This window comes from Ochotona princeps, chromosome 1 (genome assembly GCF_030435755.1).
Source record: "Ochotona princeps isolate mOchPri1 chromosome 1, mOchPri1.hap1, whole genome shotgun sequence".
Lineage (NCBI taxonomy): Eukaryota > Metazoa > Chordata > Mammalia > Lagomorpha > Ochotonidae > Ochotona > Ochotona princeps.
In genome coordinates this window covers 21,002,479-21,019,647 of record NC_080832.1, presented here as the reverse complement: position 1 = coordinate 21,019,647, position 17,169 = coordinate 21,002,479, and the positions used below count along the sequence as shown (strand labels likewise).

General features: G+C 40.0%; 1 protein-coding gene across 1 annotated transcript in view; it reads left to right on the top strand.

Moving 5' to 3' along the window:
• Positions 1–24: 24 nt before the first annotated feature.
• Positions 25–17,169, top strand: part of PEX3 (peroxisomal biogenesis factor 3) — a 32,934-nt gene continuing 15,789 nt past the window's right edge. The window contains exons 1-3 of the mRNA XM_058668899.1: positions 25–216; positions 10,645–10,776; positions 14,047–14,128. Coding sequence (XP_058524882.1) covers positions 144–216; positions 10,645–10,776; positions 14,047–14,128 — 287 coding nt within the window. The 5' untranslated portion in view covers positions 25–143. The remainder of the gene's footprint in view (positions 217–10,644; positions 10,777–14,046; positions 14,129–17,169) is intronic.

The following is a 17,169-nucleotide window of genomic DNA, read 5'->3' as shown; positions in this document are numbered from 1 at the left end:
GCGCGCAGCGGCCCGGCTGCAGTCCACGCCCCCTTCCCGCGCCGCTGACCGCCCGTGCGGGAGCTGCGGGACCCGAGGCGCCCCTGCCTCCGCTCTGCCGGCCTGGAGACGGGGCCACAGCGCGCCCCCCGGGGGTCCCCAAGATGCTGAGATCGACGTGGAATTTTCTGAAACGTCACAAAAAGAAATGCATCTTCTTGGGCACGGTGCTCGGAGGTGGGTGGCAGCGTCCTGGGAGAAGGGGATGGGAGGAGAGCCAGGACTCTGCTGGGACGTGCGGGGATGCCGGGGGCCAGGGCCGGGACGCCGGCCTCCCGGGCCCTCCCGGGGCTCTCCCTGGGCCTTTGCCCCCGCCCCGCCTTGCTGTCTATCCTTTGTTCCCACGGCCCCGGGGAGAACCCACAGCGGGAGCTTTCTGTTTCAGGGCGCGCTTCTCCTTCCCCCAGACACGTGCTGTTCAGGTCCCTGGGAGGACCCCTCGTCCATTGCGAACTCTCAAGCTTCACAGGAGTTTGATCGTTTCCGACTTCTCCAACACCTGCACGGGGGCGAAACTTGCCTCCCAAGCCAGCACAGTGATATTGAAAGACAGAGACATCCCCCAAAGGAAAGGGAACAACCTTTTGGCTCCAATTCTGCCGTTTTTTAGAAGACAAATTAAGCTGGGAGCCCGTGCGTGAGGGAGGTTGTGTCATCTTCCCAGGAGCCAACGTTGGGATCGTTGCCCATCTGCGCTGACAGAGCCGAGTTGTACAGGCCGGTTGGAGATTGAGAAATACGTGATAAGGAATCTTGAGATCCTTTCTCAAGGAAGAGGAGGAGGAAACCTTTTGTGAATTACCTGAGAAAGGAATTTAGGAACTTGGAGAGGGAACTCTGGAAACTAGAATTTTGAGCAGTAATTTTATCACTCATTGTCTGCTTTGCTTACATAGAAGCAGTTAGGAATCAAGAACAGAAGTTTCCCAAAGGTTTCGGTTGCTTTTCTCTTTTTATGAACCCCAGTTGGAAATTGATAGTGTTCTTCACTCCTGTCGTTTAGATGTGACAGTTGACGTCCTTGTTGATGAGGCCAGGTTAGCGTACCTTCCGTCTCTAACGTCTGGCGCAAATTGACAATGAGCCTGTGTGTATTTTAGTTAGTTTGAGATATCCTTTTTAAAGAATATTGATTGGAAAGGCAAATTTACAGAGGGAGAAACAGAGATCTTCCATCCATTGGTTTACTTCCCAAATGACCACAATGGCTGGAAGTGAGCCAGTCTGAAACCAGGAGCCAGGAGCTTCTTCCGGGTCTCGCATGCAGGTGCAGGATCCCAAAGCTTTGGACCATCCTACACTGCTTTTCTAAGCCATAAGCAGGGAGCTCGATGGCAGATGGGACAGTGGGGACATGAACTGGTGCCTATATGGGATCCCAGCATGTGCAGGTGGAGGATTAGCCAGTTAAGCCATCGACCAGGCCCACTGAGAATTTTTTTTAAATTTTTAAAATTTTTTTTATTAATTATATTGCATTGCATTATGTGACACAGTTTTATAGATACTGGGATTCTCCCCCACCCCTCCCCAAACCCTCCCCCCATGGTGGATTCCTCCATCTTGCTGCATTGCCTCAGTTCAAGTTCAGTTGATATTCTTTCATTGCAAGCATATACCAAGCATAGCGTCCAGTATCTTATTGTCCAGATAAGTTCAACGGCTTCTTGGAGAGACCTCTGGTCTGAAGGTAGAGCCGACAGAGTATCATCCCGATCAATTAAAAGCCCCAACATAACATCAGCAACAATTTATAATGTTATAGAATTAGTGGACATAGTATTGAGTGACCAATATGTTTAAAAAAATATATGCAAGTTCTTAACCACATCCTGTGACTTCTTCATTGACATTTCAATTTTGGTTTATATACAACTGGGTTCTATACATCTTTAAATGGCTATAGATTGCTATTCAGCTGTCTCGTGTCTATTTTCATGGTAGTATTTAGCTTTTTATAGCGTTGAAGCATAATTTTGCTGAACCTGGCTTTTTTTTTTTTTCAGGAAGTCTAGACTGGTCTGTGACTGTAACAAGACATATGTCAACAGTTTAGGTGCAGAACAGTTTTAAGGAGGGCTGTGCAGAGAAATCTTCAGTACCCTAGTGAGGAGTAACTAATCTTTGTGTCCCACCTAGTAAGATATAAGTGAGTCCACGCTCACCGTTTCCTGTGATTCTAGGCTTTCCTTGTTCTCTTTCTATCCTAGATTTTTTGTTTGTTTGGTTATTTGTTTGTTTTGAGGGGTTTCCGGAGCGATCCTAATGGTCATTGCCAGAGAAGGTGGGGACCCAAAGTTGGAACCAAGCGAGGACCAGAGAGAACTCCCCTCCCTAGTCCTGAAGGAAGTTTACTGTTCTTCTGTTTCTGCGGAAATCTTTAATAGATATAATTTTCTGATCTCTTCAGCCTCTGGCATATAAATTATGCCAAGACTACATAGTCCACTTTATCTGTAAAAACTGAAGATACAAAGTATGGTGAAGGATAAATGAATGCAAAATTGCTGCTACTACTAAAGGAAGAAAAATTATCTTTATCAGGCCCAGGAGGAATAGCATACTGCTCAAGGTTTACAAAGTAACCTGAGGGCACATTAGAAAACATCAGCGGGTGGGCCAGAGTATACCCAAAAGGTGTAGCTTTGTATATTCTGTGGAGTCTTTGTATCTTTGAGATTAAGACAATGCAAGAGAAATAATTCAGGGACGGAGAGAGAAAATAATCCTAATGTATCTAGCAAAAAAAAAAAAAAAAGTCAACCTACAGAGAACAAAGTAGATACCTGGTATTGGCTTTTGAACGAGGCATATATATTTTTCTGATTTATAAGGGATGGCTGGTAACATGTTAGATTTCCATTAGTCTAAGAAATGTTTATCAGACTGCCTGAAATGCCAAATATAATAGGATTGGCCATACAAGGTTGTAGATGTGGAATAGTAGTGACTGCCGTTTGTTGGGTACTAGCTGTATGCTGGCCATAGAACTAAGCTTTTTCCATCTAATGGGGATGACAGCAAAGTATTGACATTGTTGCTTCCTTCATCCCAAACTATGGGAAGTAGAGCCTTAAGAATTTGAGGAAGGGTTTCTGAGTCGTTAACTGGGATGCTTGCAGTCAAACTTGGGTGCATTGAACCCCAAAGTGTTGTGTTTTGGTTTTTTTTTTGGGGGGGGGGACACTAGGTCTTCATGCACTTTATGTTCTAATAAAAAGGAAAAACAAATATGCAGATAATCCAAATGAAAAATCATTAGAGATGTGGGGGACAAACTGTACAAGGCAAACCAGCAGATAGCATAGGCAGCTCTTACACCTGAGGAGGGATTTCATAGCAGTGACACATTTTGACAGGTTTGCAGGCTGAATAAGGTGTCACCATGCACGATCAAAGAAGTTGGGCCATAGGATAGTGAGAAATAGGCTAAGTTTGATTTGCAATTACAAGTTTTCTTAATATTTATAAATTTCTCCCTCTCTGCATTTTGAGTGACTAATTGCTTTAGACCAATTCATATGGTTTGATCCGTTTGTGGTAAAAACGACAGTTCTCAAACTTTTTGAAGTGAGGTTTTTCCTGTATGCTCTTAAAAAGTAGGAGACCTAAAGTGCCTTCCACATTTTGTCATTTATTAGTTACAAAGTGTAACAATCAAATGTGAACTCATTGCGTATTAGCATAGATAACATTTTCAGAAGGAGTGGCACTGGTTCATATTCCAGATTGCCCTAGTGTTTGATCTCCTTCAGCCTGTAATCACTTGCACACACCTTGGAAGCTCTAGCATCTTCCATTGTGCACTCAGACAATGACCATCAGAAAGTCAGAGAGCACTGCAGTATGATTATGAAAATACTTTTGACTTTACAGATCCCCTGAAAGGATCTGAAAGACCCTCAGAACTTTCCACATCAGACTAGACAAAATCTTACAGAACACAGTGACCAAATTCAGTATTTTGGGCTTGCCTATTTTTAGAAAGCATAGAATGCTGCCTGCCTTATGATTTTATTTTTTTATTTTCTTTTTATTTAAAAGGTAAAGACGCTGGGATCATCCATCCACTGGTTTATTCCCCCAAATGCTTACGACAGCCAGCACTAGGCCAGGCTAAAGAGTAGAAACCCAGAACTCAGGTCCAGGTCTCCCACGTGAGTGGCAAGGACCTGAGTATTTGAGCCATCATCTGCTGTTGCCCTGGGTGCACAGTGACAGAAACCAGGTTTGGAAGGAGAATGAGTAAGACTTGGACGAGGCAGTCCAATAAAAACAAGGGCATTTCATGTGGTAACTTCATTGTTGCACCACAAGCCGGTCCCAACCTATGATGTGTTTGTAAGCCCGGAGTTTATGGCCTTGTCAGATAGTTATTAACGAACAAATATTTGAATGAGGCTAAGTGCCTGCTGTGAATATACCAGGTTCTGGGAATACAAAGGAATAAGACATAATTTCTGACTCTGAGGGACTCGGAATGCAATCTGGGAAGAAAAATGGAATAAATATTCTACTAATATTTTATATTACAAAAATAGAACATGTGCTATGCGGGAGCTTAAAAGAAAAAGAGTCAGATTTGTGGCAGGTTTCATAGAGGAAGGACTTACACTTTGATGAAGTTTTAAAACCAGCAGGAGAGTATGGTACACAGCAAGAAATTAAGAAATTTGTTGCTGAAGAGGTTGAGAAGCAGTGGTTTTATTGGGGAGTAGAGATGCATGCTGCAGTCTATCTTCACCCTGTGTTTACATGTTTATGTATCTACTTCTTTTGTGTTTTGCATGAGTGGTGCCTTCTATCAGAGGTCACATGCAGTATGTGTCCTTTGGGATTGGTTTATTTAACAGAGCATAATGTTCTCCAGTTGGAACTATTTTGTTGCAAATTGCAGAATTCCATTCTTTTTACTGGCTGAATAGTATTCCATACCACAGTGTGCATCTCCACTCCTGCCCACCCCTCCCAAAGAACTGTTATATATACCTTGATAGTGTAACATTGGATTTTTTTTTACCTTTGTCTAAACAATGCCATGATATTCTTATATAGCAGAATATTGAACTTGTGACTATTGCTTCAGGACTATACTATTGTAATAATATAGGGGAAATAGTGTAGGGGGAATGGGAGGGAAGAAAGGGAGGTAGAAGAGGGAATACATATACCTACAAAGCCATATCATGGAAAAAATAATAATAATACAAAATACAATAAATAAATAGATCTTTATAGATGGAAGGGGAAAAATACGATAATGTATTTAAAATTAAGGTCTTATAAGTGTCCATTGTACTATTCTTCCACTTAGGTTTAAAATTTTCCAGTATAAAAAGTTGATAGAAAAGGTTTGAAAAAATGCTTTTATTTTTCCTGATACCATTCCTTGGGCTCAGGGGTTTCCCTATCCCCCCAGTCTTTTCCTCTGTGTAGAGCTGCCAGTCTGTATCCCAGTTGCTCCATATCCAACCTGGTAAAGCTGCAGAGAATGGCCCAAGTGCTTGGGTCTCTGCAACCACATAGGAGACCCCGAAGAAACTCCACAAATGGCTTTGTCCTGGCCCACCATGATTGTTGTAGCCATTTGTGGAGTGAACAAACGAATGGCAGATCTCTCTATCTGTATTGTCCGCCCTTCCTTCCGTTCTTCCTTCCTTTCTCTCTCTCCCTCCTTCCTTCTCTCTTTCTTTTTTCAAGATTTATTTCTTATTAGTAAGACAGATCAAATTTACAGAGAGGAGAGACAGAGAAAAGATCTTTGATCTGCTGGTTCGCTCCCCAAGCAGCCTCAACGGCCAGAGCTGAGCTTATCCAAAGTCTGGAGCCAGGAGTTTCTTCCAAGTTTCCACATGGGCACAGGGTCCCAAGGCTTTGGGCCATCTTCTTGCTCTCCTAGGCCACAAGCAGGGAGCTGGATGGGAAGTGGAATAGCCAGGGTTCAAATTAGTGCCTTCATGGGAACTTGGCATGTGCAAAGTGAGGATTTAGCCACTGAGTCATCTGGTCTGGCCTTGGAATTCTGCCTCTCAAATAAATAAGTAAATCTTTAAAAATAAAAAAGTGGTGGCAGTATGTGGAAGAATTCTAAACATAAGCATGGTGTTGACATTTTATGTTTTAGAAAATCACTTTGTATATAAAAATGAATTAGAAGAGTGTGATCCAAAAGTAGAAGAGGAGTTAGGAAGCTGTTTAACCAGTTCAGAGCCTCAGTATTCAGGATCGAAAAGAAGACAGTGATAAAAGGATTGTAGAAAGTAGCAAAATTTAGAAGCTTATTTGTAAAATAATATTGTAACAACAGAATTTGGAGCTCTGTTGTATTAGGAACCAAGTTAGTAGATTATTTTAAAATTCTTAATGAACTATTTAACCCAGTAAAATAGTTGGACTTTAGAAGTTCTCTCCCAAGAAAAGATTAAGAGATAATCTTTAAGATAACCAGGTTAGGGAAAAAACTGAATGAGATTTTGCCATACCAGCAGTGTTCTGAAGGGTAACCTCAAAATTTATTTCATAAAGTGCTTATTAAATAGCTGAAATTCACAAATGAAGTCATAGTTACCAAAGAAACTTCAAGGTTCATGTAATTCCAACCTTTCACTTTATGGATGAAGAAATTTAAATCCAGTGAGCAGAAAAAACTTGCTCAGACGTCCCCTAATTAGTTGGTACCAGAGCCTTCAATGGCTGCTATCTTCCTGACCAGAAATGAGGCTTTTAGTGGATAAATAGCCTTAAGCTGCATGTTTTAGGTAATTAATTTTCTATCCCCATTTTTATTTTGTTAAGGAGATAAATGTGACAAAGTCAGAGTTCATGAATTTCGGATGTGTAGGCCTGTGTGCCCTAGACCTTGTGTAGAACTGCAGTGTGAACTGAAAACACCACCACCACCAACAGTGGGTTGAGGGATTTTGGCCTAAGTTTACATACTGGTTTGCTAGAGCTGTAATAGTGAATACCACAGTCCAGATGGCTTAAGTGAAAGCACTGTGTTGTCTCAGAGTTCTGAAGGTGGGAAATCTGAGATCGGGTGTCAGCAGGGATTTGTACCAGGCCCCTCTCCTTGGCTTATAGCTAGCCGTTCCCTGTTGAAGCATTCACCTGCCTCTGCGTGGGTCTGTGTCCAGATGTCTTATGAGGACACCAGTCATATTACAATACAAACCACCTGATGACCTTGTTTTAATTTGATTTACCTCTGTAAAGACCTCATCTCCAGTTAGGGCGCATTATAAGGCACTAGTGCTCAACATATGAATTTGTGGAGAGAGAGCTGGGTGAGCACAATTCAATCCATACCAGTTCATTCTCTTCTTCAGCTTCACTTAGGATACACTTCATTTACCAAACAAATGTAGAAGTTCCTAGACAATTTCTAAATTAGAATTCTTGAGAATGCTAGATTCTCTCTCCAGAGAAAAATATGTACCAGTCAGATTTACTGTTATTCCAGAAAAATCCTGGCCTATTTAATGTGTTTTTGCTGTTTCATTTTATAGTGTAACTTGAGAAACAATCACATTACACTTAACTCTTAGAGGATATGATACAGCAATTTACTCAGAACAAGTGTGTCAATGTTTCCTGTGAAGCAGTTCCTTTCTGAAATATTAGTTTCTTCTTTCTCCTGATATTATGTCCCTGTCATCAGTTCATGTAGGATTACAGGAAAGATAGCCATGTAGCCCTTAAGACTTTTTGCTTACTCTTTAGGCATAGTAATAACACATTTATTTCCATACAAACATAGCAATACTAGTCATACTTTATTTCTTTTTTAAAAAAATTTATTTTTTAATTTATTTGAAAGCCAGGATTACAGGGAAAGACACAGAGAACTTCCATCCATTTGGTTCACTCCCAAAATTGCCACAAGGGTCAGAGCTAGGTTGAACCAGGGTGCCAGGACCTTCATCCTGTGTGATAAGAGCCTAAATGTTTGGAGGACTGTCATTGCTGCTGTTCTCAGGCCATTATCAGGGATCTCGATCAGAGCTAGAGCAGTTAGGATCAGAACCAGTGTCCATAAGGAATACCAGCATCGCAGGCAGCGCCTTCCCCCATACCATAACACTGACCCTTTAATTATTTGTAACACATAGGCATTAATAACATTTTTAAGATTGTTCTGCATCAACTATCCATGACATCTGTATTGATAATAGATAAATAAATAATAAAGGAATGTTTTTCTTTGTAGTTCCTACAGAGCTGCCCTTTCCCCATTTGTGATAAACTAAATCCACTTATTTAGGCCAAGCACTGTTCTCGGGTTCTTTTTGGTAGGTATTAGAATCCACAGCAGATGGGCGGGGGTGGGGATTAGTTACGCCCCTACTGGCTTGCTGCCAGGTCCTAATGCAGCCAAGTTCTGGTAAGACTATTTATTAGCCAGTGGAGATGACACTGAATCCAGCAAGGTTTGTGCGCTTTTTGCAGCCCAGCCTGCTGTCCCTTTATGGGGCTACCACAGAACTCTGTGCTAAAAGATTTACCCAGTCCTGCGTGATAGCCTAGTGACTAAATCTTCGCCTTGTATGCGCCAAGATCCCATGTGAGTGCCGTTTCGTACCCTGGCTGCTCTGCTTCTCATCCAGCTCCCTGCTTGTGGCCTGGGAAAGCAGTAGAGCACAGCCCAAAGCTTTGGGACCCTGCATCCACAAGGGAAACCTGAAAGAAGCTCCTGGCTGCTGGCTTTGGATCTGCTCACCTCTGGCGGTTGCAGGTGCTTCAGGGGTGAACCAATGGACAGGGGATCTTGCTCTCTGTCTCTCCTCTCTGCGGATCTGCCTTTCATAAAAATGAAAAATAAATACATATATAATGAGCACCTTGAAAAATTAAAAAAAAAAATATATATATATATATATATATGTTTACCCAAAGCCCATGCAGCAGTTTCTAGCAGTAAGATCCAGCTGGCCGTCTGGTAAGCTCATTTGGCTAAGAATCCTCCACACTGGCAGCTGAGGATTCCATACTAAGCCATTGCTAAGAGTGAAGGACTTGCTGGATTCTATGTTCTAGTTAACATGAATATTATTTAAATGCTTCAGCTAGTCTTATATCTTGAACACCACTAATTTGACTTAGGAAAATATATTGTTCCCGTGCATTGTGCTAATTAAGGCATTTGACATTACTCAGAGATAAAAGTTAGTTGAAGTCCTTAAGCTTCACTGAAGTCCTTAAGCTTCAGAGCATGGTTTTTGATCCAGTGCTAAGTAAGCCTTGTGGTGTGACAGTTCCCATTTCCTAGTAGGACCACTGAGGAGCCCTTGGGCATGGACCAAAATGTATCTATTTGTATCATACTGTCTAAGATGAATTGTGTTGAACTACAATACCACCTGTGTTTTTCTAGTGTATTGTTAGAATGTACTCTCCACTTCCTTTTCTAGTTAAGCTACTAGTTTTTAGATGGCTTGAGTTTCATTCTCTTGTTTTTCAAGACTTTTCTAACATGTAGATGGACAAATAGATGTCTGACTACGTACTTTTATTCTTTTTTTGTAAAAATAAAATTAAAAGGCATGTATTTCAAAAGTGTGTGTCTGTTGAAAAAATTATGGAAAATACAGAGAAGCAAAGAGAAGGAAACACTCACTTGTTAATCTACCGTTCAACAATGATCATTGCTTACTATATGTTAGAAATTAAACCCATACATTTTTCTATTTGTTCCATTAAAAAGCAATTTCTGGGAACTTATTTATCATCTATCAGTGTAATGTGCACATTTCCTTTAGTCCTTAAATATTCAACAGTGTGGTTTTTAATAGCTGTTTGAGATTCCATTGTGTGCATAGGCCATAACTTATTTAACTAATTCCCTGTTGCTGGATGGTTAGAATAGCTCCAACTAACTACTAAAGGCACTGGGTAGATTTAATCCCATTTCTAGATCTGTGTGGTTCTTTTTCTCTTCGTTTGTATCCATCATTGCCTCTGTTGTTATTGTTTTTGGGGAGAACAGCAAAGGCTCCTGGTTCCGGGCTCTTGGCTCTGGAAAGCACTCGGCTCTGGCCATTGCAGTGTTTGGGGGAGTGAACCAGCAGACAGATCTCTCTCTGTGTCTCTTCTCTGTAAATCTGCCTCTCCAATAAAAATTAAACAAATCCTTTTTTTTTTAAATGTTGCTGTTGGGGCTAACTCTATGGCTTGGATAAAGCTGTGAACTGGCATTCCAAGTGAGTAACAGTTTGTGTCCCTGCTGCGTCCCTTTCCATGTAGCTCCCAGCCAGTGCCTGGGGAGATCACTGGAAAATGGCCCATGAGCTTGGGCCCCCACTGCCCATGTTAAAGACCCATGTTTAAAATGCCCTTAGTTTTGTCTGGCCAGGCCCACTGTTACGGCCGTCTGGGGAGCGAGACAGCAGATGAAGATTCTCTGTAGCTCTGACTTTAAAATAAGTAAATCATTTTTTTTAATATTGATAATCCTGGTAAATTTTAACAATTTGTTGTTTAGTTTTTAAAAAGATCATCTTTTATCTTTCAGCAATGTTACTCTTTAAATTGATAAATTGGATTTTAAATGTGGTTTGGAATTGTTAGTACCCTAATATACTAGCTAATTGATTTAAATTGTTACAGGAGTGTATATTCTTGGGAAATATGGACAGAGGAAAATCAGAGAAATACAAGAGAGGGAGGCTGCAGAGTACATTGCCCAGGCACGACGGCAGTATCATTTTGAAAGCAACCAGAGGACTTGCAATATGACAGGTAAGACAAAAGAATTGTATGAAGCTGCTTAATGAACGGTATTAACTTTCCTATCTCCAGAACCAAATTTAGAGAAAAGGACAAAGAATCATAAATATGGCAAATATTTCCACTAACTGAAATGCATCATTTTATTATAACTCTTGAAATTCAATATATTTGTTTGTTCATTTGATTTATTCATTCAGTACACACTTTCAGTGCCCACCACTAAGTAAGAATACAGGTAGTAAAATATATATATACACACATACACACTTGATCTGTAGCATTTATGTTCTATTTCTCAGATAAGAAATAACAAATAGATAAGTCTAGACATGAGGCTGCCATAAGTAGCGTAAAGCTAGGGAGGGACAGGAATCCTTTGAACAGGATGTGAAGAGAGGTGTAGGAAACCGAATAGTCAGATACAGGGAGCCCTGCAGAATGGCTAGGTGGGGATCAGCTTGGAACATTCAAGAAACAACAATCAGACTGTAGAGCCAGAGAGTGTAGTGGTAGGAATGCTTGCTGTGGGGAAGGCCTGGAGATCAGGGGAGAGCCACAGTCTACTAAGATGACAGTGGGCAGCTACAGACCCGTGTGGCTGGAGCAGGAGTGTGCACGAGCCAGAGTGTAACAGTTATAACTCAGTCTCTTGAGCCAGATACCTGCTGCTGTGAGAGTGCCATGACAAAGTCTGCCAGTCTGTGGCTGAAGAAAAGCTAGGTGTTAGATTCTGACTGAAACCCTGCAAGAATCAGTTTCTTGGGGGAATGTCAAATCTACATTTCTTCTTTAATTTCTGAGGCTTAATATTTTCTGTAACATTTATTTTCAGAAAGATTAATTTGGAAAGAACTTATAAAGGCTCTTGTTCAACTTTAAAATAAGACTTTTTTCTAGCACTGTAAGGACTTTATCAGTTTTTCTTGCCCAAGCACATGTAAAGATGCTTAGATCAAAAAGGATAAAAGACATCTAAGACTGCAGTTAGAGCATTATTTTTAATATATGAAGCAATAATGCTTTAAAATACCTTAATTCTATAAAGCAAAGGGAAATCATAAAGACAGCTATATGACAACTGCAGTATAACACGGTGAGTGAAGGCACGATGAAGTGAAGCAGATCTGGTCTAGGTCTGGTTTTCTTACCTATGAAATTGGATCCAGCTTGAAAGAGCTTCCATGCGATGCTCTGCAGCTTTGTCCTTGTTTTAGTATGTAAGATTTTGAATGGACAGATTTTAAGGCTACGTAAGAGATGATGCTTAATGCATCCACTGGCACCGCAAATGTTTCAGGACACAAACTAGTCAGAGTTAACCAGGTGCTGTACAGGGACAAATGAATTGTTCTGCTTTAAGGCTCAGCTGTATAGATAGAGAATTAGCTAAGTTTGGTTGGAAGACGGATATATGAATAAGGACTATGTAGTGTAGTTGAGGTTAAGTTTGTTATGAGCAAACATATAAAACATATAAAAAATACTAATGTGTTTTAGACTAAAGTAATAAAGTCTGTGGTTTAGACCAAATGGTCACAAGATACTCAGAAGAGTCAGAATACAGGACTATTTCTGCCATTCATATGTTAAGAATATGCTTATGATACGGAGTGTGTCTCCAAAAGCCAAACAAGAATATTAATAATAAAAGCCAAAGGTTACTCAGTGTTTCCAGGAGTGAAGAAACTAGTTATTTTCTGTGTCTCAGTTAATCTATAACTTGCAGCAAACCTGTAAGGTGCATCCTAAGTTATCTTCGATTGACAGATGAAGACATTGAATATATAGCTTCGGGGGTGTGCTCAGCCTGCAAAGTGTGGCTCTGGAATAGATTTCAAATAAAAACCTGAGTTTTATGTAGAAAAATTAATGTGCATTTTTTAAATGAGTATGTCTTGCCTAGTCAAAAAATAAAAACCACACACTAAAGTTTTCCCTTTCAGAATGGGCATTTGTGATCCCTTCATGGTTTTAATTGCCTTGTCATTAGTCATTTAGCTTAAGGAAACTCATTTTTCTCCAGAATTTCTTGTACCATGTGTAGTAACATGAAATCAGTCACATTAATCATGCACAGCATCTCATTTAATCTTCGCATTCTTTCTAGGAGTAAGAAACAAGCCTTCAGTTCCGAGCCTAAGGCTTTTTTTTTTTAAAGATTGATTTATTTTTATTGGAAAGTCAGATTTACAGAGAGAGAAAGAGAGACAGAAAAATCTTCCATCCACTGGTTCACTCCCCAAGTGGCCTCAATGGCCGGAGCATTGAACCAATCTGAAGCCAGGAGCCTCTTCCAGGTCTCCCTCATGGGTGCAGGGTCCCCAAGCTTTGGACCATTCTCAACTGCTTTCCCAGGCCACAAGCAGGGAGCTGGATGGGAAGTGGAACAGCCAGGGTATGAACTGGTGCCATATGGGAGTTTGGCACATGCGAGGCGAAGAACGCCTTAGCCATTAGGCTACTGCATTAAACCCAGCCTAATACTTTTTTTTAAGATCTATTTTAATTTTTTTATTGGAAATTCAGATATACAGAGAGGAGGAGAGACAGAGAGGAAGATCTTCCATTCAGTGATTCATTCCCCAAGCTGCTGCAAAGGCCAGAGCTGTGCCAGTCCGAAGCCAGGAGCTAGGAGCTTTCTCCAGGTCTCCCACGTGGGTGAAAGATCCCAAGGCTTTGGGCCGTCCTCTACTGCTTTTCCAGGCCACAGGCAGGGAACTGGATGGCAAGCTGGGCTGCTGGGATTCCCGGTGTATGCAAGGCAAGGACGTTAACTGCTAGGCTATAATGCCACGCCTTGCGTAAAGCATTTTTATCTGTGTTATAGCGTATACTTTTGCCTTGTAGTATTTAACAAGCTTTTTTTAAAGCTAGAAATAAAATATTGCTGAGTACTAGAATGGTTTTGATCATTTTGTTATATCAGAAGTAAATATATATTGTGAAATTTTTGGAAAAACACAAAAGAAGAAAAAGCACAATTACGCATGATTTGTAACCCACAACCACCATTAGTAATTTGCAGAAGTGGTTCTTTCCATTCTTTCTCCTGTGTGCTTGTTGATCTTGCTGTGATCATAGACTTCTGAGGTTTATTCAGTGAATATAAGCAGGTAAATAATTTACTAACAAGGAGTTTTACATTATTAATAAAGTTTGATAACCTCTCTGCCAACCCTTGCTGTCATTAGCTTCATTGTGCAGCCTAGAGCAATGTGCATGTCTCAGTGTGGTCGCCCTGTCTCTGGTGAGTCACTACTGGGTCTGTTTGTCTCACAGTGCTGTCCATGCTGCCCACTCTGAGAGAGGCTCTGATGCAGCAGCTCAATTCTGAGAGCCTCACCGCTCTGCTCAAAAACAGGTAAGCACCAGGACACCAGCTTTGTTTTACATCTACTTAGCATTTATACAACAAATATTTTTCCAAAAATTTTTGTTTCCTTATTTTTCTTTATTATTAAAGCTTATAATATGTAGGTTTAGTTAGAAGAAATAACTGTTTTTGAATGTGCTATTTATGATTTTCCTTTTTGCACAAAGCATGTAGAAAAGTAGTACTTATATTTTTCATTTTTCGTAAGTACAGCTTATATTACTTTGGTATTCAGAAATTGTTTTGAGTGCCTGTAGAATGTTTTACTAAACCAGATGCTGGTAAGACTTAGGTTAAATATTACACCTCTAAAGTAATAAACCATGTAAATGTCCAATTTTTCAATTTTATATTTGCTTTTCACTTTCATTTTGTTTAAAAGACAATGACAGAGAAAGATCTTCCATGTATTGGTTCACTCTGCAAATGTTTTTAACTGCCAGGACAGGGCCAGGGCAAACCAGGAAGCAGTTTGAGTGTTCCACATGGGTGGCAGAACTCAAGTGCTTGAGGCATCATAAGCTGCCTCCCAAAGTGGACATACACAGAAAGCCTAAACTGGAAATGGAGCCAAGCTTCAAATCCAGGCACTCCAACATGGCACGTGCGCTATCTGCAGGGCTATCATAGACTGGTATGACACTGTTAGTTTCCAAAAAAAGCTGAGATGAAAATGGCTTCTTTTGCTAAATATGATGAGAGTTGGTATGATTTCACTGAAGGAAGTTTGATCATCATGAGTTTACTAAAGCATTTATTTACCGTTAATCATCCTCCAAGTAGGGACACAGAAGCGCTATTCCCAGAATGCCTCTCTCTGTCTGGTCAGAGCTGAGTACTTTCCACACAGATGTACTCCATTTCTGAATATACTTGAAGGGGAGATATTATTATTTCTTTTTTGCAGGTAGGAATCTAGTATTCAGCTTAAATACCAAGGTGGAAAAATTCCTTTGAAACATTTTCTGTGTCCAGAGATTACCTCCGAAAATAACAACAGATATTTGTATACTGGAGGGTTTCCTTATTTAATTGAAATGAGACACTAATGTAAAGGATTTTCCATTTACAAAATTCCTCATTTTGAGATAGATTGATTTTTCACTCCCACTAAAGATGTAGCTTTGGTTTATAGATAGTTCATCTGTGAAGAATAAACATATGAAGCAGTTGCTGTAAAACGTATACTTAATTACCACCTGATTGTGCATAAGGAGCTGGAAAGACATTTAGTTGCCTTAAATGTTAGTCTTTTTGGAGAGACAAGCAAAAGAAGTGAGTGAACAGTACTTTTATAGAAGCAACATAATATATGTTGTCATTATTGATGGAGTTGTGTTTTCCGGACGGCCCTGTTTTCCATGTTTTGGAGGATTCAAGGAAAAGATAAGGTCTTTTCTCCTTTAGACATTGTCAACCAAAGAAGGAAAGAAACTAAACAGATTTTGTATATCAAGGCATATTATATATTAATGAAATGTTTAAAAAAAATTTTGGGGAAGAAAATATGGGGATGTACAGACAAAAGGATCGATTTTGGTCAAAATTCTGAACAACTTTAAAGAAAAACTGTAATTCTCTTATTCAAAACATGAAGAAAGTTTCCTAAATTCAAGAGAGTTTAAGATGATCCACATAGTTCTCCTTACTCACTGTTTCCATTTTAAATATACTAATATTCTTGTTTTTATTTGAAGCTATAATTTGAAGTTTGAGGGGACTCTGTCCCCTCATTTGAAATATTTGCATTAAAGAGGGGCCTGGGTCATTATAGAGTATAATTAAATGAATGCTCTAGTCTTATGAATTTAGTTTTTTAGTTGGCTCTGGTCTCATAAAAGCCTAATAAGCCAGTAGATTTTCTCTTTAAACTGAGTTTATATAACTAATCAAAGTACTTATTTGTATGACCTTATTTTGTTGATTTTATAATAGCAAGAAAATGATCATCATGTGGGCAGTACTTAGCATTCTTACTGGAGAATGATAATGCTTTAAAGGCAGAGTTTTAAATGTCTTCCATTATAAGGAAGAGAAAATATTTTCAAAGGATTTAAGTCATTAATCCTCAATTCCTAAATATATTTTAGTGGTGTTCTTTTTTTAAATATTTATTTGTTTTTATTGGAAAATCGTATTTTAAAAAGAAAAGAAGAGACAGAAAGAAAGGTCTTACATCCACTGATTCACTACCCAAATGGCCACCATGGCCGGAACTGAGATGATCCAAAGCCAAGAGCCAGGAATTTCTTCCGGGTCTCTCAGGTGGTTGCAGGGTTTCAAGGCTTTGGGATGTCCTCTACTGCTTTCCCAGGCCACATACAGGGAGCTGGATACGAACTGGCACCATGTGGGATCCCAGTGCATGCAAGGCAAAGACTTTAGCTCTGAGGCAACCACACCAGGCCCTTTAGTGGTATTCGTAAACATGGAATTCAAATAAATTCACATGATACTTAATCTTATTTAAGTAATATGAAGGAGTCCAGGGGCAGACATTTGGCCCATGAGACACCAGTTGGGGTGCCCACACCCCAAATTGGAGTGCCTGAGTATGAGCTTTCTGTTAATGTGCTCTCTGGATATAGCAAATGTTGACTCAAGTACTTGGTGAGATTCCTGCTACTCACGTGGAGAAACCACATTGAATTCCACTTTCCCAGTCTGGGCCAGTGGCAGCTGTTGGGGCGGAAATCAGAGTCAAATATTCTCCTTCTTTGTTTCTCTTTCTCATTCCTCTTTATCCCTTCCTACCTCCATTCCCTGTCACCTTCTTCTCTCAGCCTGCTTTCAAATAAAATGATAATTAAGCCTTAGGAAAATATTAAACTTTTTAATGTTCAAATTGTTGTGTTGAGACTGTTGTACCTGGAATTAGGGATTAAGAAAGTTAATAATTATGTGTTTCATTAATTGTAATAAAGGGACAATTAAGTACAGCTAAAAGACAACATTCAGTTAAAACTTTGTGGTCCAGGACTAGCGTGCTAGCCTAATGGCTAAATCCTCATCTTATAACTGCTGGGATC